At 47.1% G+C, this 26,607-nt stretch overlaps 1 protein-coding gene across 1 annotated transcript in view; it reads left to right on the forward strand.

Moving 5' to 3' along the window:
- The window catches only part of ADAMTS16 (ADAM metallopeptidase with thrombospondin type 1 motif 16), a 637,963-nt gene that overhangs the window by 245,127 nt on the left and 366,229 nt on the right, over window positions 1-26,607 (forward strand). Inside the window, exon 9 of the mRNA XM_085606087.1 lies at window positions 2,520-2,657. Within this exon, the coding sequence (XP_085462213.1) occupies window positions 2,520-2,657 (138 nt within the window). The remainder of the gene's footprint in view (window positions 1-2,519; window positions 2,658-26,607) is intronic.

A 26,607-nucleotide genomic window follows, 5' to 3' on the forward strand; every position in this document is an offset into this window, starting at 1 on the left:
ACACTGACTCGGGAGACAGGTGAGCGAGGGAAGGAAAGGGAGGAACAGCAGGGAAAGGAACCTGAAAAGACACAAGCACACAATGAGCACGACTGTATCTTTATCCCCGTATTTGATTTGACACTCGATCCCCTCTCATCTTCCTCTTACCTGCACCTCCTCTAACCCCTCGGAAGGAAGGCGCGAGACCCGGGGCACTATCCGCTATCCGGTTAAAGGGAGTCACTGGCCAACGGGTGATAGTCTGGAACGGGACCCGCTGGGGATCTCTCAGGCAGGTGTACACAGTTCCTCTAGGAGTAAAGGGCAGAACTTTGAGACAGTGCTTAATACTCTAGAGCGCACTGCATCACAAGGTTAATAATCGGAAACAAAAAGGAGGTGTTTTCCCGAACACAAGGAACGGTAGCTGGTCTGATCAGTACTCACGGTTTCGAAGGAGACAAACGGTGCAGAGCGCTTCCACTCTGTACCCGGAAATCCGTGGGCAGAGGAGCGCTCCGTTCGCGCTGCCACTCTGAACCCGGAACTCCATGGGCAGAGGAGCGCACCGCTCGCGCTGCTACTCTGTACCCGGAACTCCGTGGGCAGAGGAGCGCTGGAGCAGTTTCCAGAAGCTCGAGTGTCTGTGGGCAGAGATTCTCAAGTGCCGTGATTCGGAGGTCGGTACACCAGGAGCGGGCTTGCCAAGGCGGGAACAGCTATTTCTTGCAAGGCGGGTCGAAGCTAGGACCAGAGAGCCGAGATAGACGAACTTCCAGGAATCATCGGCACCACTCTCTGCGCGCGCTGGGTTATATCCGCTTTGCCTTGCATAACCTGGATCACGTGAGACAGGCTCCACTGAGCCTTCTGGGGAGTGTAGTTCGTGCTGCGTTCGTATCGCGCAACGGGAGTTTGTGATACTGCGAGCAGCGTTTCACCGGGTCTCGGTTCGTGATACAAGTCCATCACAAACCCCTTGCAGACTGAAGCAAGGGTAGACTAATCAAAACCCTAATGGGCTTTCCTGCTCAGGGTGACAGAACATGGACCTTGGCCCACTACGGCAGGGGCATATGCCAGTTCTACACCCCTCTGAACCCACTTGGATCCTTTTGTCTATACTCTCAGGGCCCACTAAGCTAATACATGGGGAATCCTTCTCCTTATCTGTGGACCCCATCGAATTTGGTCTAATTCCACGGTCCCCAATGTCAATTCCCCGGGGCCAAAAGTGGCCCGGGAAAGAGGGGCCATGTGGCCCTCCTCCAGTGAAAAAATATATATATTTATTTTAAACGAGGCAATGCACCTAGGGATGGGGTCTCAGAGGCCAATAATGGCCTCAGGAGGAGGGCCGTACGGCCTCCCTCCTTAAAAATAAGTCATTAAAAAAATATATATATGTGGCCATGCCCCGGGGGATGGAGTCCCAGGGGCTGAAACCGACCATGGGAGGGGAGCCGTGGCTGCTGTGTGGGACTTACTGGAGGTAATAGAAGGAGTAGCTGGCTCCCAAGGACGTCCTCCAGTAAGTGCCATGCAGTGGTATTGATAAGAGGTCTTACGAGGCCACGCCCCCTTTCTCCACCACTCTGCAAATGCACCTCCTGGCACACTACAGGTTGGGGGATGAAGTCCACTTTACTCCTGAGGGACTTTGTGGGCCAGGAAGCCCTCCTTGTACCTCCTGTAAGTCCTACGCAGAGGAATTCCTAAGCGCTGGCCGGAGGCCCAGCCCCCTTTCTGCACCACTCTGCAAACGCAACTACTACTTTATAGTTAGAAATTAGTTCTTAAAAACCTTACAAATTCACTGAAAAAACAGAGGTTTCAGGGATGTTATAGCTAGCAATTAGCATTTTTAAAAAACATAGAAATTCACTGAAAAAACAGAGGTTTCAGGACGTTATAGTTAGTAATTAGCAATTAAAAAACCTTAGGAATTTACTGAAAAAAACATAGGTTTCAGGGACGTTATAGTTAGTATTTAGCATTTAAAAAACCTTTGAAATTCACTAAAAAAACATAGGTTTCAGGGCCAGTAAAGTTAGAAATTAGCATTTAAAAAACTTTAAAATTGAAACCATAGGTTTCCTGGACGTTATAGTTAGAACTTAGCATTTAGAAAACCTTAGAAATTCACCAAAAAAACCCCACAGGTTTCAGGGAAAATTCACTCTTAGAAAACCAGAGAAATTTGGCCGTTATAGTTAGTCAGATGAGTTTTGCCATAACTTTCAATCTTCATTTCTCTGCCAATCCTCTCTTTAAAGGTGCCACCATGGATTGTATTATGCTTATGTTTAAATGACCACAGTCAAGGGAGTTAGGTGCATCTCACTATCAAACCATGGCACCCTTTCTTCAAATGAGACACAAAGAATGGCAAGGGTAAAGTAAGGTAACTGTAGGCCAAGAGCAAGTTAAGGCAAAAGGAGCACGATATACAGTTTGTCTTTGAAACATGTGTTGACTCTGTATTTTCTCCATTTCAATCAATATTTTCTAATATGTTTCTACCTTTTGTATTTCAGTTTTGGCATGGTCCATGATGGAGAGGGAAACCTGTGTAAGAAGTCTGAAGGTAACATCATGTCTCCCACACTGGCGGGGCATAATGGTGTCTTCTCCTGGTCTGCATGCAGCCGTCAATACCTGCACAAGTTTCTCAGGTATAGTGCATCTTCGCTGCATTGACTTTGTAAGTGCCCATCATATTTAAAAGCATTAATAATACATTTGAAGTCTTCCCTGTTTCATAAAATTGTACACTTGCCATGTTCCTCTGCCTGATGCATTTTTTTTAATATCAAAATGATTGGTTTGTTCTTATATAGATTTGGCGCATACTTTTAGGTCGAAGCCTACCAGACAGCGCAGCTGTCTAGTTTGCTATCAACATTTTGGGAGCATTCTGAAAGGTTCCCTGGGAATGTATTCCGCCTGTTACTAACCATTGGCTTTGTGGTTTGTAACTCACATTTTCTTGCTTTTGATTTGCTGCCTTTATTTGTTTTAGGCTCTCCAGCTTGAGTTTGTCCATTCCATTGCCCACACCTTACTTACAGTATCCTTCCGAGTGCTCCCTTTCTGTAGACAGGCCTTTAAATCTTGTCACATTTGCTGTGCATTCAAAGACACAGATCAAATGTCAGGCTCTTTCTTCTGAGGGAGCTTGCAATTTACTTTTTCTCTCTGACTTCAAAGTGAGAGGATTTATGTGACAATCATGCTGGCTACTTGGGGTACTTCTGTTAATTCTGAAGTGTGGTGGAAACAAATAACTTAATAACATCAAAACATGCAATACACCAGGTGATGGCATTACCACAAATTATTGTTTGTGTGCTGTGTACCTTAATCAGCAAAACTGTATATCTGTGCACATGTAACGGTCACTTCAAATGAAGATGTGTTGTCTGTAATGGCAGTACATTACCACACCGTGCATACTCTGCTTTACCACACTCCTCTCTACTGTGTGTCACTGCACTCTGTGTCACTCCTCTCTATGCCTCTCCATTCTATGGCTCTCCACTCTGCACCACTCCACTCCACTCTACTCTTCATCAATCCACATTACACCACTCCACTCTACCCCACTCCACACTGCGTCACTGCACTCTTCTCTGCACCATTCCCTCTATGCCACTTCACTCTCCACCTATTTACTCTGTATCACTCTACTCTATTCCGATGAACTTTAACTCACTGTACTATGCACCACTGCAATCTAAACCACCCCACTCTATGACACTTTGCTCTAAGCCACTTCACTCTACGCTACTCTACTCAAATCCACTCTACTCTGCAACCCTGCACTATATGCCAATGCACTCTATGACAATGCACACTACTCTGTACCACTCCACTCGTCGCCAGTGCACTCTATACCATCCGCTCTATGCTACACTAATCTACTCTGCACCATTGTACTCTGTCATTGCACTCTACTCTAAACATTGCGCTCCACGACAATGCACTCTCCTCCACTTCATCAAAAAACAATGCTGTTGGACCTGGCATCTTTTGGTGTATTTCCCCTGTCTTTTTGCTTTCTGGCCTCCTGTTTTTAATGGTACGTTGTACTTCATTTTACTGGTTTAGTGCTTCTGTACACTTTCTCACTGCTGGTTAGTGTTAAAGTGCAAGTGCTCCTATGGTAAATTATGTTTATGGATTGGTATTTCCATGTTTGGCTTATTTCATTTACTACAAGTCCCTAGTAAAGTGCAATGTGTGTCCCCAGGGCCTGTAAATCAAATGCTGCTAGTGGGCCTGCAGCACTGATTGTGCCACCCACACAAGCAGCCTTTCAAAGGTGTCTCGGACCTGCCACTGCAGTGTCTATGTACAGTGTTTACTGCCATGTCGACCTAGCAAGTCCCCAGTTGCCAGGCCCTAACTATCACTTTTCTTACATGTAAGGCAACCCCTCAGGTCAGCCCAAGGTACCTCCCTGGGCAGGGTGCAGTGTATGTGAAAGGTAGGACATGTCCTGGTGTGTTTGACATGTCCTGATAGTGAAATACTGCCAATTTCGTTTTTCACTATTGCAAGGCTATCTGCCCCATAGGCTAACATAGGAGTTGCTTTGCGGCATCTTACAAGTATAACTTTCCATTGGGACAAAACAGAGTATTATAGTTTAGGCTCTCTGAACTCAGAATTTAATAACACATCTTTTTAGGGAGATAGTTCAAAATTGTGTGTTTGAAAATGCCACTTTTAGAAAGTAAAAAGAACAATTGATGGACAGAATGCTGAACAATGTCATGCATTCACCCCAGTACAGAGATCTGGACCTAAATCCATCGTTTTTTTTATTCCCCATGCCATTCCAGTTTAGACCCAGCCATATGAAAATCAGTCTTGACCCTGTTCCCCATGGGAACAATCCAGCCCAAACTGCCAGGCCAGGTCCTCCCTGGACCGGAACCAAGCATCATAGGACTGGTTTCGGGGTTTCACTCCTCATAAGCCAGGCTAGATTGACTTCAGTGGCATGGAGAGCAATGGATCCTTTGGCATATTTTGATTTTTCACAATGTCATTGTGACGTGCTTGCAGTCTAATTATTAAAATTGCTACTCCTTGTAGTGATTTTCTTTATAGGTTCAAACACCATCATTTGTCTCAGAAACCTGTTTTTTAGGTCTGGGCTGACAGCAGAGCTTTTTTAGACCTTATGTTCTATAGAGAAAAAGAGCTTTAAGTAGCACTACTGAGATATTGTCTTTTTACCCACCCACATGAAGGCTACTTTGGGTACCGCATTTGTTATGGGCAGAAGGAGTGTGTGTTCAAGAAAAAGTAAGTGTACTGCACTCCTACTGGCTGGTGGAATATTTATCCTCAACTAACAGGGCAGCCACTATGAAACATGATGACTTGGCAACATGCAAAGAGAACGTTCCATCCTGCTATACTAGTATTGGGTGTACTACTATTGGCTCCCCTCTTCTTACTGCTGTGTATGTTTTCTGTCCACCTGCCGTGACAGCCCCAGCAGCCATTCACACCTTAGATGTGGAAAGGAAGGGCGGAAGGGAGGCAGGGCAGTGCAGCGGCAACATGAAGCCGGAATCAACTCCAGAGGTGAAAGTAAGTGAGGGTCAAATCTAGCCACGGTGTTGATGGAGCAACACCGCAAAGGCTGGTAAGGTGATGAATGGATTGAGGCCTGGGCTGGCTGTGCAGGTCCAGTCGGTTGCTGACTGCAGTAGTGCTCAAGTTTCTGAGGTGCAGGTTGGCTGGAGATTGAGACCGACGTTACAGCTGGGTGCTATGGAAGCTCTTTAAGGTTTTTCCATGGGTCTATCATCGGGAGCAGTATTTTGGGTCAAGAGCACTCCCAATGTTATGCTGACCTATATCTGGAGTCATCTGTGATCACAGATAGCTGCCAGAGGAAGGGTGCAGAGGGACAGGCCTGATCTTCTATGGGTATCAGTGCTCGCTGACTGCAGTAACAGTTGCAGTAACACAACTTGCAGCAGTGACCCTTGAGGCTTCTGTACCACTGTACCACTGCCACAGAATCCCCAGTCATCGAGGTATCAACTCACCTCTCCTTACCTGATTCTGATAAATGTGTCGGACTGCAGGGTCTGCTTGATAGTGCACGGAGTGAGATCCACCCATTAGCTTAAACTGCCACTAGCATAGGCTACACGCGTGACCACGCAGTCCCTCCGGTCACCTGACAATTGTGCTGACAACTGAGGCAAGACCATGTTAGGCACTAAACAGCACCATCGGCATGTGCACGAAGAATGACGAATACTCACACCTGAGCCCACCCAAGCTTCCAATTAATGTATAGAGGATCTTGACTGGCTTGGGGTGTGCATGCACTCGGGGGGCATGCTAGCAATTGCTCAGCACCTGATTGGGCAGTGTGATGAAGTGTGCTTTACTGGGCAGTGCCAGGCCTCCACATGACTGAAAAAAGAAGCACGTTCGGACACTCAGGACATGCTTTGTGCACGAGTATTGGCTTTCGCAGCGTGACAATTGTTTCTCTGACCGCTACTCCCTGCTTGGTGTTTCCCCCGGTCGGAGCCGCTGAATCAGCCGAATCCGCTGCCAGCCACAATCAGCCAATCAGAGCGCCAGGAGGTGCTTGAAAACCAGGTGCGGGCTCCCGCAGCACGGGTCCCGCTGACAGCTGCTCCCTGCTTGGTGTTTCCCACGGCCGGAGCCGCCGAATCCGCTGCCAGCTACAATTAGCCAATCAGAGCGCCAGGAGGTGCTTTAATACCATGAGCAAGCTCCCGCAGTGCGGGACGTGCATGGGCGTGCTCGGGCCGCGCCAATGCCCGGGCCAAAGGTGGGCCCGTCTGCGCCCGTCAGAGCCCAGAAGAGGCTGGGCTGGGCCTACCCTCTGTCATCGGAGTAAGGGCGCAGAACTCACAGTTTCAAGGTACTGTTCACTAATATAGTTGGGCCTGTTAACTAGCATCCAATGATGAAACAACCTAAATGAAAGGGTGTTCTCAGAACTGCAGGTGTGGGCCTTGTGGGGACCCTCGACGCCTTCTTGACATGGGCAGAATCGGTGCTGACACAAAATACAGCTAACGGAAAAAAGACTCTCTTTGGATACTGTTGTGACCCATAACAGATCATCATTAGGTTGCATAAGTAGTGCTAAATCTCCTGAAGGCGCTCACATAGATGCTGGGAACCGGCATGATGATCCAGCAATCACGGTCAGTCCCGGGGGGCAGGCGGACTCAGCGATAGTGACCCCAGATGCGGACCTACTCAACTCAACAGACACCCCAGGCATGGGGATGGTCGAGGAGGGAAGTGGTGCCACGCCGATGCAGGAGGCGACCCGTTCCCCAGAGAGCCTGCCCATTGTGCCCCTTCCACCTCTGGCCCAAACTGAAACATTATCAACACCAGAGTCCAGGGCCAGAGAGGTCGCAACTAGATCTAAAAAACACCTAAGGGCTAGCCCAAGGGGGAGCGGGAAGGGATCGATATTAACAGCTAGCAATGAACTGCCGGCAAAACGGTCCAGGAGTGGTGCCTCCCAAAAACCAAGGCAGAAGCCCAGACCAAAGCAGCCACCTCCCAAATTATTAAATCAAGATCTCACGGCCCCGGAAGGTGCAGAAGGGTCACTAGGGTACCCCATGCGACAGGGCTTAGCCTCTAGCCCACTGACCCTTGACTGCAATAATGATCAGTGGAGAAGACTTGAGACATTGGTGTCGGTGCTGTTGGACCCCTTATTATGTAAACTACGGTCAATTGAGGAGAAACTTTTGTCAATTGAACAGTCAAATAGCGCATTATGTAATCCATCTAATGCAGTGGGGTGTTGTTGTATTAATTCTGTGCAACCTTTAGCGGTACCATCTGCGGCTCAGGGGGCGTCAAATGTGGGAGAGCCCGTGACAAGGTTTTCATCTACCTCTAACGGGCTATGATCCCCGATTATGCAAACGAGCTAACATGGTAAAGGATACGGTAAAATGTATCCCTTAATCTAATCCTGTAGCAACACGCCCCAAAGCTCACTCTAGGAACCTAGGCGCAAGGGATGAACGGCCAGGGGAGGCACGGTCTGACAGGGTCCAACAGGAGAACTGGCATAATTCTACAAAGGGGGATAGTGCACGCCAACAACAGAGGAGAGGGGAAGAGATACTAGTTGCCCCCCATAGTGTTAAGCTCCCAGTAATAGATCTTGCGCCGGCAAGTTGCCCATACACAGTGGTTCTGACAGGTGTGCCAGGACATAATAATTCGCAAGAGTCCACTATTCAGCTAATGAATAAAGTGTTGCACTGGATGTGCAAGTATACTAGATTTAATATTAAAGATCATCGGCACATTGACATGGCCAGGATGGTGTCTTGGATTGGCAAATCGAGGAAAGTCTATCTAGGAGACTGTGTTATCGTTACGTTCAGACACCCTGAGCTAGCGCGTGGGTTACTCTCGCACTCAGCTGGTTCATTTGCCTTAGAGTCCAGCATTAAACCACTACCTTTGTTTTTTTTAATAGACCAGTGCCAAGCCTTGACCCAACACAAAGCTATGCAGGACAGTACCAGGGCATTGAGTGGGGTGGTAGGCCTGTGGCGGTAACTAATGCATTCGCACCATTGAGGGATTTTAATGACATTGATTGACTAAATAATAGGGAGGGCGGGGCAGATCCAGTGAGATCCTTTTGGCCAACACTGATATATCAGAGAGGAGTGTGGAGTCCCATATGGGGAAAACAGTACCATCCTCTGTGCAGTGTAGGGAATCTGATATCCCGGAGATAAATCCTGGATGTAGGCCCGCTATCTTGCGGAGTTGCACCGAGCTTGCTGATTCCATTGTGGAGAGTAACGGGGGGAGACATAAAAATTATCTTGTGGAACATAGCTGGACTATCCAGTAAATTTGGGGATGAACAATAGCTCATTCACGTGAGGGAGTTCCACATAATATGTCTTCAGGAGACATGGGAGACAGATAAAAACTTTTTTATTGAAGGATATAAAACCTTCTTCTGCCCAGCAGTTAGGTTGGTCTCCGGCAGAGCAAAGGGGGGCCTAATCATATTCATAGATTTGAGAATTCAGGGCAGTTGGAAGAATTTGGCTTGGGACTCAAACGTTGTCCAAGGATTAAAACTCTCAAATAACAACTTTAGGGTAATTCTAATACATTTTTATAATGTAATGGCAAACGTGCAGGGTGCAAATAGTCTCCACGAATTAAATTCTTGGCTGGAGCATACACGAGGGAAAGGGCTGGCCCAATCACAATTGATCTTAGTGGGCGATTTCAATTGTCACTTGTGTCCGCACCTGAAGATGGCGCAGGGTGACTGGTCTTCCTGTTCATTAAGGAAGGGACCTTACCTGGAGCATACCCAGGTGGGACGGGAACTGACTGGCCTCCTATATTCTTATGGGTTAACCCACACGATGACCATGCTTGTTAATAAAAAGGGTAGTCTGGTTCCTCCCACATTTAAAGGGAGAGGCGGTCACTCTTACATTTATTTTATTTTTGTCTCCCCTTTATTAAAAAGAGGTGCATTAAAGTTTAATATACAACACAGTGTGTTTAGTGACCATAACCCACTCATCGTAGTCCTTGCAGCTCAGTCCCAATTGCCAGTACTAAATTGACAGGAAGGGGGTGCGGCAGTTATCGTGATGGACCAAGGCAGAAGGCTGAGATTGTCTCAGATGGACACTGCTGCTTTTAACACTCCCCTATTTGATAGAGGTCATCAGGAAATACTGAAATGCTTAGATCTAGGAGTGTGGAGTGGGCTGCTTTAATAGAGGCTTTTATAAACATCGCAAACTTGGTGGATAACATGCTGAAGTCCTCATCACGCACGGATAGAGGGGGCACCCCTAGGTAGTTTGATAGCCAATGTTCGCAGGCCCTAAGAGAGCTAAAAGTGGCACTTAAGCAGATTCCAAGGGATAGGGAGCGGGTGGCGGCTTGTCCTGCAAATTACAAACTAGCTGTCAAAGGACAAAAAGGCCATTTACAACGTACAGCCTGGGATTAGCTCATGGAGGCGGCTGGGTTGAAGGACTCTGCCCGCTTTTGGAAAGTAATTAATAACCCTTGTTTTATGGACCCGAATAAGCCGGGGTTAAGCAATAATATTCTCCTAGAACAATGGCAGCAGCACTTTCGGGGCTTGTATAACCACCGTCATAGCCAGGGCGAGTTGCAGACCCCAATGACCTCACTAACTACTAACCCTGTTATCTTTTCCCTGGATGAAGTAAGGGTAGGAATCGAGGGCCTGACGAGGAATAAGGCACCGAGCCCAGATGGGATCCCTCCAGACCTCTTCCGCTGCAATACGGAGGTGTGGGCCCCCCTATTAACTAGGGTACTAAATGCAGCAATAAGCTTAGCAATGCCAGCATCTTGGTCCTCGGCCATTATTGTGCCAATTTTCAAGAAAGGCGACACGGATAGTCCACACTGCTATCGACCCATATCCCTGATAGATGTCTCTGCGAAGGTTCTGGGGCAGGTGATCTTAAACAGGTTGTTGGATTGGGCTGATGCCGCACAAATTATTACGGATGTTCAATACGGTTTCCGCCCAGGGATATCCACTGTAGACCAATACCTCAATTTGTATCTTATCACTGCTAAATATACAGTAGCGAAGTCGGGCCGTTATATTTAGCCTTTATGGACCTCACCGCGGCCTTTGACCGCATGAATCACAGTAAATTGTGGGCAATAAAGGGTGATCTTGGGATAGATCCGGGAATAATAAACATTCTTCAATCGCTGCATTCCAGTACAACAACTGCTGTTAGATACACACAGGATGGGAAGGTAACGGACCATTTCAAGTGTTCAAGTGGGGTTAGACAAGAATGTACATTAGCGCCGTTTTTGTTTACCTTATATATTAACGGTCTAGACGCCACCTTGGGTGATATTGAAGCAGACCTGCCGAGAATGGGGGCAAGAGCGGCCCGGTTCTGCTTCACGCAGATGATGCGGTGCTCCTCGACCATACCCCACATAGCTTGCAGCTTTTAATTGATGGTTTTGTAAAGTTTATGGAAAACCTGGATATGTCTCCCAATCTCGCAAAATCATATGTATTGGAGATGGGGAAGAAGCCAAGAAAATCTTATGATTATACCATTGGCACATATACCCTAGGCAAAGTTCCAGCCTTTGCGTATTTGGGCATATTTTTTGACGGTCAATTGAATTTTACATTCAAACATACATACGAACGTTTATTAGAGGAAAAGTGCTTGGCCCTGAACAGGTCCACAGGTTCTATTGCAAATTTTGCACACAGGCTAGGGTGCTGCCCCCCCGGTATGCTTTTAAAGTTATATAACTCAATTTGTTGCGCCTAGGTTTTATATGGGAGTGAGGTGTGGGGTTTTGTTAAGACTACTAATTTACAAATGGAAGAGAATAAATACCTGAGGCTCCTACTGAAGGTTCCTCATAGTACTCCGGCATTCATTGCTCACGAAGAACTGGGGGTCAAATATATCTCAGACCTAGTGGCAGTTAAGCCCCTACTATGTTGGTTGAAGATTTGGACAAATATAGAGGTGGGCCTGACAAGGCAGGTAATTCAGGACTGTCTTTCCTTAGATCACGTAATGAAAATCCCTTGGATAAAATATGTTAAGGATTCTTTTGCCAAGCTAGGGCGCGCAGATCTGTTTACGTCACCGAAAACAATAAGACCTAAGGACAAGGGTGATACCAAAGTTTTGTACTCAAAGTTTGCCATGGCGCAACGTGAAGCCGTCAAACTTGCTAAACACACAGTGAGAGATTATATTTTAGTTAAAACAACTCAGGGTATAGAACCATATTTAACACTAACGACGAGCGCACATGATAGATTTTTGATTACTCGTTTTAGATTACATTTTATTTATCATCTATTGGTGGTACCGGCAGGTTTTATTATAAATTCAGAAGAGAGAGGGCCCTGTGGCTGCAACAATAGGTCTCCACAGGATACCCTTCACTTAGTTCTTCTCTGCCCGTATTCCGCCTACCCTAGAAAAATGTTTCTGAAGGGCCTGTTAAGAAAAGCTTGATTCAGGCAAGCCCGTATAGCCTTGCTGTTTTTAAAACTGTCAACTGATGTTTTTACTCTTTTTTGTGTGGTCAACTTTTTAAGAGCTTCCCTAAAGCTAAGAATCATGATGGGGGATTGAAGTTTGGAGGTATCTTTGTTATTACCCCGCAATACCTTGTCTAAGGGGTTCATTCATGTATGAGGTAACCCTTTCACAGTCTGTATTAGTAGCCTTGCGAGAAATGTTATGAATGATTTGTTATTATATGCTTTAATGATTTGTTCTTAAAATCGAATAAAGTTTTATTATATGTATATATATATCTAGACTGAAGAAAAGAAGCGCGTTCGGACACTCAGGACATGCACTAGGGCGCAGTCTGAGCCCATGCATTGTGCACGAGTATTAGCTTTGGCAGCGTGACAACTGTTTCTCTGACCGATGTGTGTTATTCTCACATGTGATACAAATTTCAGATGGGACTAAAATGAGAAATCTTTGCCACCATCAGGCAGTTACTGGCCCTTAAGTCATTTAGGCTTCTCCCCTGCAGCCTTGGGCTTTGGATAACTTTGGCAATTCGCAATTTACTTTCATATATCATTGACCAACCGCTCAAGTGTACCCAGCTCTTTGACCCTCGGGCCAACTCACAATGCAGAATTGTGTTGGCACATTTGAACGCTTCTCGGAGTCCCTTGCTCGTTTTACTTCTCGTGGCTTGTCGCTGAGCTGGGTTAGAGTCCACCCAAAAAGGGGTTGATAAGAATGGAGCCCATACTATAGCTGGAAGCGACGGCGCTGCTAATCCTGCAATGTGTTCAGTCAGCCTGAATGAGCCGGTTCTTAAGATATTCGCCTGACTTGAAGTGGAGCCATTCCAAACACTGGTCGCATTGTTGTTAGCAGGAAGTGTCTACGCTCTTGGTCTCTTTGTCCGAATGCAAAGGAAGGGTCGCAGATGGAAGTGAGATACAATAATCTCACGGGTCATCCCGGTCAAGTAGCATGAACGATAAGGACAATCTGACAGCCAAGGCTCATCAAGAGAGAAAAAAGTATGGAATGCGAGTGGGGTAAACGGTTTAAGGCCATTTAATCTTTTGATTTTATGAGAAAAAAAACATTGTAATCATGGCACAGTCTCACCGCGGTTCTCAAAACAGTTACACTTAAGAAAAAACGTACTAAAGTAATAAACGAAGATTGACGAAAAAAGAATCTTTTTCACTATTTCATTGATAAAAAAATGTTAGTCTTAATTGCAGTTGGCGGAGGATCAGTCCCCTGTGCTTGGAACTACGCAGTTCCTGACGTCATCATTGCAGGATAATGGAGGGCCTCTTTTGCTGGTAACTGCGCAGCTTGCACGCGGCCTGATGCCCCTTTCAAGAGCGGCTCTCCTGGCACGGGACGCTGAGAAGCGGACCCAACAATACAGTAGACTGTGAAAACAGCTGCTAGCCTGATCTTTTGGCCAGGGGAATGATGCTGAAAGCAAAACACCCTCTGGGGAGGCGTAGCAAGCTTGCGTGCAGCTGACACTCAGTAGTAAGGAAGACAGGCTAATTAGAGCTGGTGAGCTGAGGACAGGAAGGAAGCCTTCCTTCCCCTGCCTCGAGCAGTACAGCAGTTCTTTCTGGAGTGTTGTGAAAAGCTGCGTTCAATAAAAGAAGGTGGATGTGAGAGAAATAAATGCAGAATCAATTAGCTGGCTTCAGCGTGCATGGAAACACTTGTTCGGTGAAACAAAATGCAGCAATTAATCGGCCCAGGGCCTTTATGAGATTCAAGCCATTTAGGTTTTCTCATCTTAGAACTGCGTACACGTGAAGCCAAAACACCTCACACACAAAGGTTCAAAGATTCTCGGGTAGCTTGCTCCAAACATACATTATGCTTCCTCGTGTAACCCCTTTGGCCCACCTGAGGAACTGCAGCCTATCAGGAAGAACATAGGGGCAGATGGACAAAGCATTTTCACAGTTGTAAATTTTGAATGACTTTTAAAACGAGATCATGAGTGCGACCCCATACCAATTTGGTATGTGTAAGGGGCATGTTGTAGGCATCCCTTCAAAATACCGAATTGCTATGACGTGTATCAATGTTTTGCAGTGGCGGCTAGCAGGGAACTGGGGTGGTAGGGCAGGAGGGAAAGTTTGAAAACAAAAGCAGCAAAAGAAACACCTACCTTTCCGCGGCCGCCGTCTCTTGTCGTTCCTTTCCTTCCTGTCAAACCAGGAAGCACCTGGGCTCCCCTAAGCCAATCACAATGCCTCAATTAGGCTAGACCCATGGGCCGTGGTTTGGCACTCAGATGGGGACTGGGGACCTGGGCATGTTCCCCACCAGGCGGTGTAATGCAGCCCGGTGGGGAACATGCTAAATGTGCATTATGCGTTGGCCGGGCCAAGATGGCCGGCCAAGCAGTCATGCGCAATTTGCGAGTGTACACTCACCACTCCTCCCAGTCGCCGACCCTAGCCACACCCGAACCCAGCCCTGTTGCAAAGAAAAATAAAATGATAATAACAAACTTATTATTATTTTATTTTTTATTTTTTTCTCCTCTCAGAGCGGTGGGGAGACACTTCTCCTCCTTAGCGGAGGAGCCGCCCATGATGTTTTGTAGCTAAAATCCAGTCACAAAACATTGAAAAATCACTGACTCCCAAGATGGTGTGGTAAGCCATTCACAAAATAGATGGGGTCCCTTTGAGACCCCTGACTCTTTCTGAATACTAAAAAGGTTGTTGGGAAGTAGGCAGTGGTCTAGAGGACCTCTAATAGGGATGTGTGAGAATTGCATAATTTGCTTTCATAGAATTATGTGACATTTTAGCAAAATTATGCATAATTAAATGTAATTATGCAAAATGCCAATTTCATTTTGCATTATATTTTAGCATGAAATACGTCCCATTGTCAATTTTTGATGGAAGGATGCATTTTGAGCTAACAATAGTGCAGAAAACAAAAGCACCACTAACAACAGCTGCTCCCATTTAGTTCTCGTTGCTCAACGTGAATGATGGTTAGCGGTGAATTATCATCCACTCTGAATCAGCATTTAATGACTCTCACCTGTTAGTATATAGGTCAGTTTATGCAATGTTTTGCTGGTCGCAAATTGAGACTTTTTTACGACTATTATTTCATACACCTAGCCCCTAGTTCCTAATATTACTAGGAAGTGTCATTGCTGGTGTTGCCTGTAGTGAAGAACAGAGCTTTCAATTTTGGAAGTATGTGCCTGAAGCGTAGAATATCTTCACATGTGATGTTCCCCAACAGCCATATTTTTATCATGGGAGCTCTGGCCAGACTTATGACTGTGGACAAATAAAATTATAACTTCGTCCCTCCCAAATGAGCATTGGCATGATGCTGCTTTAGCCAAGTAAAATTATTAAAATGTTAAAGGTTCTATATGAAGACCACAGACAGTGTGGGGTGGATTAGGGTCATTCAGACATTTAGGTCTAGCCGATGGCCATACTATATAAGACTTTGATAGGCATTCTCATTCACATAGGCCCCACTGACTACTTCACATATGACTAGGGAAGCGGGATCAGAGCGACACCTGGGTTCCATATATTATTACTTAGTCAAGTATCCCTAGCTTTCCTAAACGTAAACACTTTTCTGGGTTAGTGGAAATGAAGACCATTGCTGCAGGTAAACAGTATAGGGTCTGTAGGTCTAGAGAGAGCAGGTGACACTCCAATTTCTACCCTCAGTAAAGCTACAGAGAGTTGGATTATGAAGAGTACATGTTCCGGATCCTGTATATCAGAGCTTTCCAAACTGTGTGTCCCGACACAGTACTCTGTCGCCTGCAAATGGTGGGTGTGTCGCGGAATGACACTGGTATTATCACACACTTAGCACATAACTGCTGCTAATTAAGAGGCATTCCTTTGAAAGCTTTGTTCTCACTATGCCTCATCTATTGCATAGTAAATGGTCTTTTAAAGACCTGCGAAGTACTCGGGTGCGGCTGTGTGTGTGCCTGGGAAGCTGGGGTGAGGTGACAGAGGGTGATAGACAGAGGGAGACAGACAAAGGGAGATAGAGGGAGGAAGACAGGGGGAGGCAGAGGGTGGGAGAGAGAGGGAGACAGAGGGAGGGAGACAGAGAGGGAGAGAGGGACGGTGATAGGGAGGGAGACAGAGGGACGGAGACAGAGGGAGACAGAGAGGGAGACAGAGGGCGACAGACAGAGGGAGACAGACAGAGGGAGGAGGCAACAGAGGGAGGGAACAGACAGAGGGAGGGAGGGAGACAGATAGAGGGAGACAGAGGGAGGGAGACAGACAGAGGGAGACAGAGGGAGGGAGACAGAGAGAGAGGGAAACGTGGGAGACAGAGAGAGAGGGAGACAGAGAGAGGGAGACAGAGGGAGGGAGACAGAGGGAGGGAGGTCGGGGTAGACAGAGGGAGGGAGAGGGAGCCAGAAAGAGGGAGACAGATAGAGGGAGACAGATAGAGGGAGACAGAGGGAGGGAGACAGAGGGAGGGAGACAGAGGGAAGGAGACAGAGGGAAGGAGACAGAGGGAAGGAGACAGAGGGAAGGAGACAGAGGGACGGAGACAGAGAGAGGGAGACAGAGGGCGACAGACAGAGGGAGGGAGACAGACAGACAGAGGGAGGAGGGCGACAGAGGGATGGAGACAGATAGAGGGAGACAGATAGAGGGAGACAGATAGAGGGACACTGAGAGAGAGGGGGAGACAGACAGAGGCAGACAGAGGGAGAGATAGAGAGATAGGGAGACTGAAGGAGGGAGACAGAGGGACAGAGACAGAGGGATGGAGACAGAGGGACGGAGATAGTGGGACGGAGACAGAGGGAGGGAGACAGAGGGAAACAGACAGAGGGAGGGAGACAGACAGAGGGAGACAGACAGAGGGAGGAGGGCGACAGAGGGATGGATACAGAGGGAGGGAGACAGATAGAGGGGGACAGGTAGAGGGAGACAGATGGAAGGATACAGAGGTAGGGAGACAGACAAGAGGGAGACAGACAGAGGGAGGGAGACAGAGGGAAAGAGAGGGAGGGAGACAGAGGGAGACAGAGAGAGAGAGAGAAAGACAGAGAGAGGGAGACAGAGAGAGAGAGCGGCAGAGAGAGGGAGAGAGAGAGAGAGATAGAGAGAGGGAGGGAGACAGAGAGAGAGCTAGAGGGAGGGAGACCGAGAGAGAGGGGGAGGGAGACAGAGAGAGGAAGGGAGACAGACAGGCAGAGATAGAGACAGAGACAGACTGAGACAGGGACAGACAGAGACAGATAGAGGCAGAGACAGGGACAGGGGCAGACAGATAGAGGCAGAGATGGACAGAGACAGAGAGACGGAGAGGGAGACAGAGGGAGGGAGACAGCGACATACAGGGACAGACAGAGACAGGGACATACAGACAGGCAGAGACAGGGACAGACAGATAGAGGCAGAGACTGAGACAGAGAGAGGCAGAGATACAGAGAGGGAGACGGAGAGGGAGCCGGAAGGAGAGAGAGGGAGAGAGAGAGAGGGAGACAGAGGTTGACAGAGGGAGGGAGACAGTGAGAGGGAGACAGAGAGAGAGGGAGACAGAGGGAGGGAGGCAGAGGGAGACTGAGGGAGGGAGTCAGGTGGAGACAGAGGGAAGGAGAGGGAGATAGACAGAGGGAGACAGGCAGAGGGACGGAGACAGAGGGAGGGAGACACAGGGAGAGTGAGGGAGACAGAGAGAGAGAGGGAGACAGAGAGAGAGGGAGACAGAGCGGGAGACAGAGGGAGGGAGACAGAGCGAGAGAGACAGAGCGAGAGAGACAGAGGGAGACAGACAGAGGAAGACAGAGGGAGGGAGACAGAAGGACGGAGACAGAAGGACGGAGACAGAGGGAGGGAGACAGAGGGACGAAAACAGAGGGAGACAGAGGGAGACAGAGAGCAGGAGACAGAGGGCGACAGGCAGAGGGAGGGAGACAGAGAGACGGAGACAGAGAGCTAGGGAGACAGAGAGAGAGAGAGAGGGAGGGAGACAGAGGGAGGGAGACAGAGGGAGAGAGACAGAGGGAGAGAGACAGAGGGAGACAGACAGAGGGAGACAGACAGAGGGAGACAGAGGGAGGGAGACAGAAGGACGGAGACAGAGGGAGGGAGACAGAGGGACGGAAACAGAGGGAGACAGAGGGAGACAGAGAGCAGGAGACAGAGGGCGACAGACAGAGGGAGGGAGACAGAGAGAGGGAGACAGAGAGAGAGGGAGACAGAGGGAGGGAGGCAGAGGGAGACCGAGGGAGGGAGTCAGGTAGAGACAGAGGGAAGGAGAGGGAGACAGACAGAGGGAGACAGACAGAGGGCGGGAGACAGAGGGAGAGAGAGAGAGAGGGAGACAGAGAGCGAGGGAGACAGAGAGAGGGAGACAGAGGGAGGGAGACAGAGGGAGAGAGACAGAGGGAGAGAGACAGAGGGAGACAGACAGAGGGAGACAGAGGGAGGGAGACAGAAGGACGGAGACAGAGGGAGGGAGACAGAGGGACGGAAACAGATGGAGACAGAGGGAGACAGAGAGCAGGAGACAGAGGGTGACAGACAGAGGGAGGGAGACAGACAGATGGAGACAGACAGAGAGAGGAGGGCAACAGAGGGAGTCAGACAGAGGGAGACAGAGGGAGGTAAACAGACAGAGGGAGACAGAGGGAGGGAGACAAAGGGAGAGAGAGGGAGGGAGACAGAGGGAGAGGGAGGGAGAGAGAGGGAGACAGAGGGAGGGAGTCAGAGAGAGGGAGACAGAGAGAGAGGCAGACAGAGTGAGTGAGACAGAGGGAGACAGAGAGAGGGGGAGAGCGAGACAGAGAGAGAGAGAGATAGAGAGAGATAGAGAGTGGGAGGGGGAGGGAGAGAGAGAGGGAGGGAGACATAGGGAGGGAGGGAGAGACAGAGAGAGGGAGGGAGACAGAGAGAGAGAGAGAGAGGGAGAAATAGAGGGAGGGAGGGAGACAGAGAGAGAGGGGAGGGAGACAGAGAGAGAGGGGGAGGGAGACAGACAGACAGAGACAGACAGAGACAGATAGAGGCAGAGACAGGTACAGGGGCAGACAGATAGAGGCAGAGACGGACAGAGACAGAGAAACAGAGAGGGAGACAGAGGGAGGGAGACAGCGACATACAGGGACAGACAGACAGATAGAGGCAGGGACAGGGACAGACAGATAGAGGCAGAGACAGAGAGAGGCAGAGAGACAGAGAGGGAGACGGAGACAGAGGGAGACAGAGGGAGGGAGAGGGAGGGAGACAGAGAGAGGGAGACAGAGAGAGAGGGAGACAGAGGGAGAGAGACAGAAGGAGACAGACAGAGGGAGACAGACAGAGGGAGACAGAGGGAGCATGAGAGGGAGTCAGAGAGAGGGAGAGGGAGGGAGACAGGGGGAGGGAGATAGAAGGACGGAGACAGAGGGAGGGAGACAGAGCAACGGAAACAGAGGGAGACAGAGAGCAGTAGACAGAGGGCGACAGACAGAGGGAGGGAGACAGAAAGATGGAGACAGACAGCGGGAGGAGGGCGACAGAGAGAGTCCGACAGAGGGAGACATAGGGAGGTAAACAGACAGAGGGAGACAGAGGGAGGGAGACAGAGGGAGAGAGAGGGAGGGAGACAGAGGGAGAGGGAGGGAGAGAGAGGGAGACAGAGGGAGGGAGTCAGAGAGAGGGAGACAGTTAGAGAGAGAGAGAGGCAGACAGAGTGAGTGAGACAGAGGGAGACAGAGAGAGGGAGAGAGAGAGGGGGAGAGAGAGAGAGAGATAGAGAGTGGGGAGGGAGATAGAGAGAGAGAGGGAGGGAGACAGAGGGAGGGAGGGAGACAGAGAGAGAGAGAGAGAGAAATAGAGAGAGGGAGGGAGGGAGACAGAGAGAGGGAGGGAGAGATAGAGTGAGGGAGGGAGAGAGATAGAGAGAGAGAGAGAGAGAGAGAGAGATATGTGTGTATGCCGGATCTGGTGGCTCAGTGGACGAAGGCATCCGCTGCAGGGGCCTGTGTTCAGGGGGGGGGAAGCCCCCCTGAACCGCTCTTAAGTGGTTTGGGCTCGCTTGCTACGCTCGCTCGCTACACTGCCTTACTGTGTCCCAAAATGATGCATCTCCAAAAAGTGTTTCACCAACATGAAAAGTTTGGAAAGCTGTGGTGTATATCCATACGCCTGGCTGACAATCAGGACTGGGAGCTGGGATACACCCAGGGCACAAGGACTGTCTTGTGCCAAGATTGAACTACACAGGTGGTTGTTCCTTAATGGTGACCCAGCATGTTCGGCCACTTATTTTACTCTTTTCTGTATTCCAACGAGCTGCCTTAGAATGGTTCCCATGTCACTCTTCATCACAGTGGTCAGAGGTGATCAACCTTCACATGATAATACATCTTTTTTTATATATATTTTTTATTTGTCAAAAAGAAGTACAAGCAAAAAAAAGAAGAACACAATAACATAAAGGGTGGGTATTCTCCAGAAGAATTTCACAGCCAGATATACAATGAAAACCGGTAAAATATAAACATACATTTAGAAAAGGTTGTTAGCAGACAAATAAACAAATATCTTAAGGGGTCTTCCAAACAACCCCATATAGACCAGTATAGACCAGTATTTTTGCAGGGCCTGAATACCCCTTGCTTTAGCAAGCGCCTTCTCCCTTTCCCCCATTTCTTTGATAATAAGCCGCCCTTCCATCACAGTGGGGGGTTTGGGAGAAATCCAAGCTCTTGCTACCATTAGCCGAGCAGCAACCAATATAATTGCCATTAAAGATCTATACTGACCACAATCTTCCTTATATCCTTGCATCTTTTTAGCTGTCGTGAGATGGAATTCACACCCCAATCTTAGTTTGATTGCTGCTAATATCTGATCCCAAAAAAGGCTTAAAATAGGGCACATAACAAACATATGAGTGATACCAGCAGCAAATAGACCACATTTAGAGCAATAATGCCGTGCCCCTCTATGGACCCCTCCTAATTCGGCCGCTCCTTGAGACCATCTGACAATCCTCTCCGGAGTATAATAAAGTAGGCAAAGTGTCAGGGATTGCTGCAGTCGAAGATTCACTGAGTGCACAGAGCGGGCTATAGTATCGAAGTCTGTCTTCACCTTCTCTATAGCAATACTTTACCCCAGGATCTCGCTCCATCTAAAAGCGAGTTTCTCACAGCCCTCCTCTCTATACTGACAGAGAATTTGATATGCCTTACTAATAATAGCCCGTTGGTTCTGGGCAAACAGGCACTCACACAAATCTGAGCCAGAAACACTCCTAACAGTGATTTTCCTAACCCAGTAATCCCTAACCTGTATATATATAAAATACAATTGTTGAGGAATGTCAAACATTAATTGGAGATTCTCAAATGACTTAAGGCCGTTATGATCATATATTTGCCCGGGACAGTACACCCCATGCCCAGCCCACTGAGGGGCAATAGCATCCTGAAATACTCCGGGCAGCATAGGGTTGCCCCAGAGAGGAAGTTTATTATGTATAAGAGATAGGGAAGATCTAGTTTGAATGCCCTGCCAAAGATATACACCGTCTCTGATGTCCTTGAAGCGTACACGTTTAAAATAATTGGGATCATTTATTCGGTATAAGAACATCTGGCTCTCATGCCCAAGAAGCAACCAGTGCCAAAAATCAGTTTGCTCTGGATTCAAAAGACTACGCAGACGGCCAACAAAAGCGGCCCGAAAATAAAGTTTAAAGTCGGGGAGATCTAACCCACCCTGATTATATGGAAGCTTCATTAATCCGATGGCACGGCTCGATTTTTTATAACCCCATATGAAACTACTCAAGACCCCATCCAATTTACTAAAAAACGAATTAGGGATACGTAACGGGATTGACCTAAATAGATACAGGAACTTGGGAAAAATCTTCATCTTTATAACGTAGCATCTGCCTAAAATGCTTAACGGGAGCTTGTGCCAAAGCTTCATCTGCTTAGTAACAGCAGCTAATAAAAAATCATAATTCAATGAATGGATAAGTTTGATCTTAGGAGAAATTCGTACCCCCAGGTAAGTAGCTGTCGGGCAAACCCCTTTGATCGGAATTTCTGGTTGAAAGTTGAGAAGTACTTGGATTTTATTACTATTCAACTTATATACAGAGAAAAGACCGAATCTCTCTGCCTCCTTATTAATACACTCTATGGCCTCTTTTGGCTCCTCAGAAAAAATAGCAATATCGTCTGCATATGCCGTAAGTTTCAGGGGGCGCTGTTCAATATTCAACAGACAAATCAAATTATTAGCCAACAATACCAGAATATATGGCTCTATATATAGAGCAAAAAGAAGGGGGGAAAGGGGACAGCCCTGTCTCGTACCACAGCGAATACAAAAAGTAGAAGTTTGAACATTACAATACTGTAGTCTGGCCATAGGGCTATAATACATAGCACCAACCAACTTCAAGAACTTTTCCTTAACCCCAAATGCAATAAGTGTTGCTCAAAGATATTCCCAGACCACCCGGTCAAAAGCTTTTTCTGCATCCAATAAGACCATGCCTAGGATGATTTTTAACTTTCCTGCAGCATCAAAAGCCGCCACAGCTGTATTCACACGGACGGTGTTGTCTCTCATGAATAAACCCATACTGCTGGGGCGAAACCAGGCTGGCCATCATAGGAGCTAACCGGGTGGCCAGTATTTTAGCAAACACCTTGGCATCTGCGTTTTTTAAAGAGATTGGGCAATACGATGCCCGTTCTTCTGGAGCTTTATCTTTAAAAAAAAAAAAAGATTATATTGGCCATGTTCCAAGAATTTGGGACGCGGCCAGTAAACCCCACTTGGGCAATTACATCCCGAAGCACGGGAGCCAAAAGACTTTTAAAGCACTTATATAACTCAACCGGGATAGCATCATCACCAGCCACCTTCCCAAGTGAAAGAGCCCCAATTGCTTCTGTGATTTCCTCCACAGTTATCTCCTGCTCTGAAAAAGAAGAATCCTCTTCTGTCAGAGTCGGTAAATTGCTCTCTAGTAAATAGAGCTGCATTCCAGTCATATCTTGTGTTAAGTCAGGAGAATAAAGTTGCTGATAAAAAATGGAAAACTGGTCGGCAATCTTCTGGGGGCACTTGTATAATATTCTACCCTCCCCTTTAATAACTTTGATCTTGGTTTTAGGATGGCTGTCCATAAGCTGATGTGCTAAAACTTTCCATATCCTATCCCCATATGCATATTGCAGTGTCTTATGTTTAGTAAAACAAGCCACTATCTTCTCTTTTAACACCCTATTTATAGTAGTCCTGTGCTCCAGAATAGAAACATTCAAAGAGTCTTGATCTGGCTTTCGCAATCGAACAGGCTCAGCATGTCGAAGCTCGCAATTAGTAAGCCTTTGATAAGCTTCCTTAGTTAGTTTCTCCCGTTCTAAATTCTCTCGCAAAACAAACTGTTGAGTGACTCCACAAATAAATGCTTTCATAGCATCCCATACCAGAAAAGGTGAGGCAGACCCTATATTGTCTATAAGATATTCTGATTTTTTAAAAGAAATAACTGCAGAGTATTCAGAATCAGTAACCAAATAACGTGGAAAAGAAAAGGAGTGGGGTATTTTAGGAATAGGATTTGCCAAAAAGGAGAATATTATGGGGTTGTGGTCAGATGTAATCCCAGGACAAATCTCCATATCTGACCCGATCATAATAGTATCCGAAACCCAAGCCATATCAATCCTGGAATACTGCCAATGTGGCATAGAGTAATATGTATACCCTGTTTAGTTGGGAATAGAGAGCGCCACACATCTTGTAACAAGTGCAGTCGCCCAAGTTCTAAAATAGAGGCCCTCACCTTCTTCATTCTTGGAGTAAGTGGCCGGCTAGTAGAGTCGATACCATAATTAATCACACAGTTAAAATCTCCCATTACAAGAAACTCACCCTGCCATCCCACTAATTCTAAACAGATATCTTCAAACATTGTCGGATCATCAGTATTAGGGCCATATAAAACATAAAACACATATTTCAGAGTATTAATCTCTATTTGAGCAATGGCCCATCTCCCTCTTTGATCCCCTACTACCTTATAGATTTGACAATTCAATGTTTTAGACACCAAAATAGCAGTCCCCCTAATTGACACGTTTTGTGAAGTGCATATTATATTCTGGAAACCTAATTGATTAAGAAGGCCACGACCTTTGTACGCTAGATGAGTTTCCGTTAAAAGTACTAAATGAGGTTTATAAGCCCTAAGTTCTTCTTGTACTAATCGTCTATTAGATCCCCTATTCAATCCAGACACGTTCCAGGATAAACATCTAATCTTTTCCGCAGCCATGAACATAATTACCAAACCTCAAAACAACAAAAAAACAATAGCCCCCGAGCTCCCACCACCCAAATATAACACAATGAACTTTCTTTTTGACTTTTTCTTTCTTTATACTCCCACACCCTAAAGAAGGAATCACCCTCCCCAAAAACTCTGCCGCTGAAAATGGCAGCTTACATCTCAGTGCACCGGAAAACCAATCGCAGCCAGCCCTGCGCAACCGCACAAAAAAAAAAAGAAATAAGACCAGCTAAACCCCTAGGTGCTACAGAAGCCACCCCTAAGGCAGCCAAACCCATTCTCTATGACATTCTATGCCATTCTGACTATTCTTTTTTTCCCCTTAAATCAGACAGTCCTGCCACATGATCAAGTCTTTTGCAATTTATTTAATGCCAGCTTGGCCTCCAGGTCCAACACAAAAACTTGTGGCTGCCCATCCTTAATGACTTTCAGTCTGGTAGGCTCCTGCAGAAATACTTTGGGCCCCGGCCACCTTGAATGGATCGATGAATTGTCTCATTTTCCATCTTTTTTCCATTGTGGTACGGCTCAAATCAGATCTAAAAAAATTGATAAAGAGTCAACCCCAACTTGAGAGTTAGGCCGGGCCTTAAAAGACAGTGGCTATCTTAGCAAAAAGTTCCCCCAAATAATTAGAATAGGCCGAGGATAGCGGGCATTGGGTCTCTGCACAGTTAGAGGAAGCCTGTGTGCTCTTTGAACCTGGCAGTCCCAGTCCCAGTCAGACAGGTCTGTGAAGGCTTTTTGAAGATGTTGAACCACAAATGTTCGGGGGTCGGAACCCTCCTTATCTTCCGGGACCCCAAACAGTCTTAGATTATTTCGGCGTTGCTGGTTTTCCAAATCTGGCGTGACAGGCCAAGAGCTGTAAATTGTGAGACTGCACAGTTTTCGCTATAGTAGTAACTGACTCCTCTGTCTCTGTTACCCTATTTTGTAGCTCGACCATGTCTCTTGTAATTCCGGCCACAGTACCCGTCACCTCATCCAATGCTCACTTAATGCTATGGTAGTCCGCTCTAATCTGAGCATGATGAACCTGAGCCTCTCGTCTTTCTTCATGTACGGCCTGCAAAATTGCCTCAAGAGAAGGATCATTAGCAAAAGGCTGCCCTCCTGTCTCCAATGGCATATCCAATGAGGTTGGTCTGGTCCTATTGCCTGTCTCATCATTGGGAAGGAGCAAGTTTTCTGCGCTGTTCCCATTAGGATAATCCGCCAGGTCTACAAAGTCAGTTGGAAGTGCTCTTTGTTCCTCAAGAGTCTCACTATTTTCATTCTGCACAGTATTCTCTACACCTTGGCCACTTGCCAACCCAGAGCCTGATAGACGAGAAATCAGAGCCTTAACCTCTCCTTTTGTTTGAACCCACTTTCTTAGTGGGCTACTCTCCAGACCGTTTCTCCAGCGAGCCCCAGAGCCATTTTGCCAGTTGGCCCCTTGCGAATTCATCAGTCTCTTATGAGGTTTAGCTGCTTTAGGGTCTTTTTTGCTGGTATTTTTGTTTCTATTCCCAGAATTCCCAGTAGAAGTATTTGGGGTCTTTTGTGCATCGGGCCAATTCTTCACTGTAGTCATGGCCTCGGAAGTAGCAGCAATCATAGTTAAAGTTAAGCTTTTATTTCTTGCTTTAGTGCCCAGGTGAGGGTGCTTAGGAGTAGCATCTTGACCATATAGTGTACTTTTGAGATCATCCCCATCCAACACAGCTCTAGACAAATTACAGCTCTGGGGTCCGGTCATTGAGGGAGCTCGTAGGTACCAAGCGGGTGCTTAGCAGTGCAGGCGGTGTGCCATTGTTTGTACCACCCCCCTCCCGAGACCCATGATGTAGTTAGTGACTACATCACATAATAAACTCGGTTCCTCTCAACACGAGGGATACCACATCTATGGATATTTTTAATTTTTCACATTCATAACCCCTGGTTAGGGTGGGCCTTAGCGTGCCCATACCGCTGAGGTTTACACCTTCCTTACGGTCCTGATGAATGCCTGTTTAATTACAACACATAGGTAGAAACATGTTGACCACTTACTAGTGGACTCTGCTGAACAATCTATTCAGCCTAAATGTCCTACACTTTGTTTTTAACCATGCCAGATTGGCTTCTAATAAAATTTATTTTTTGACACAACCGTGACATTTTTAACGATCACTTTTCACCATTCACTGAACAC

This window comes from Triturus cristatus, chromosome 5_1 (assembly GCF_964204655.1).
Source record: "Triturus cristatus chromosome 5_1, aTriCri1.1, whole genome shotgun sequence".
Classification (NCBI taxonomy): Eukaryota; Metazoa; Chordata; class Amphibia; order Caudata; family Salamandridae; genus Triturus; species Triturus cristatus.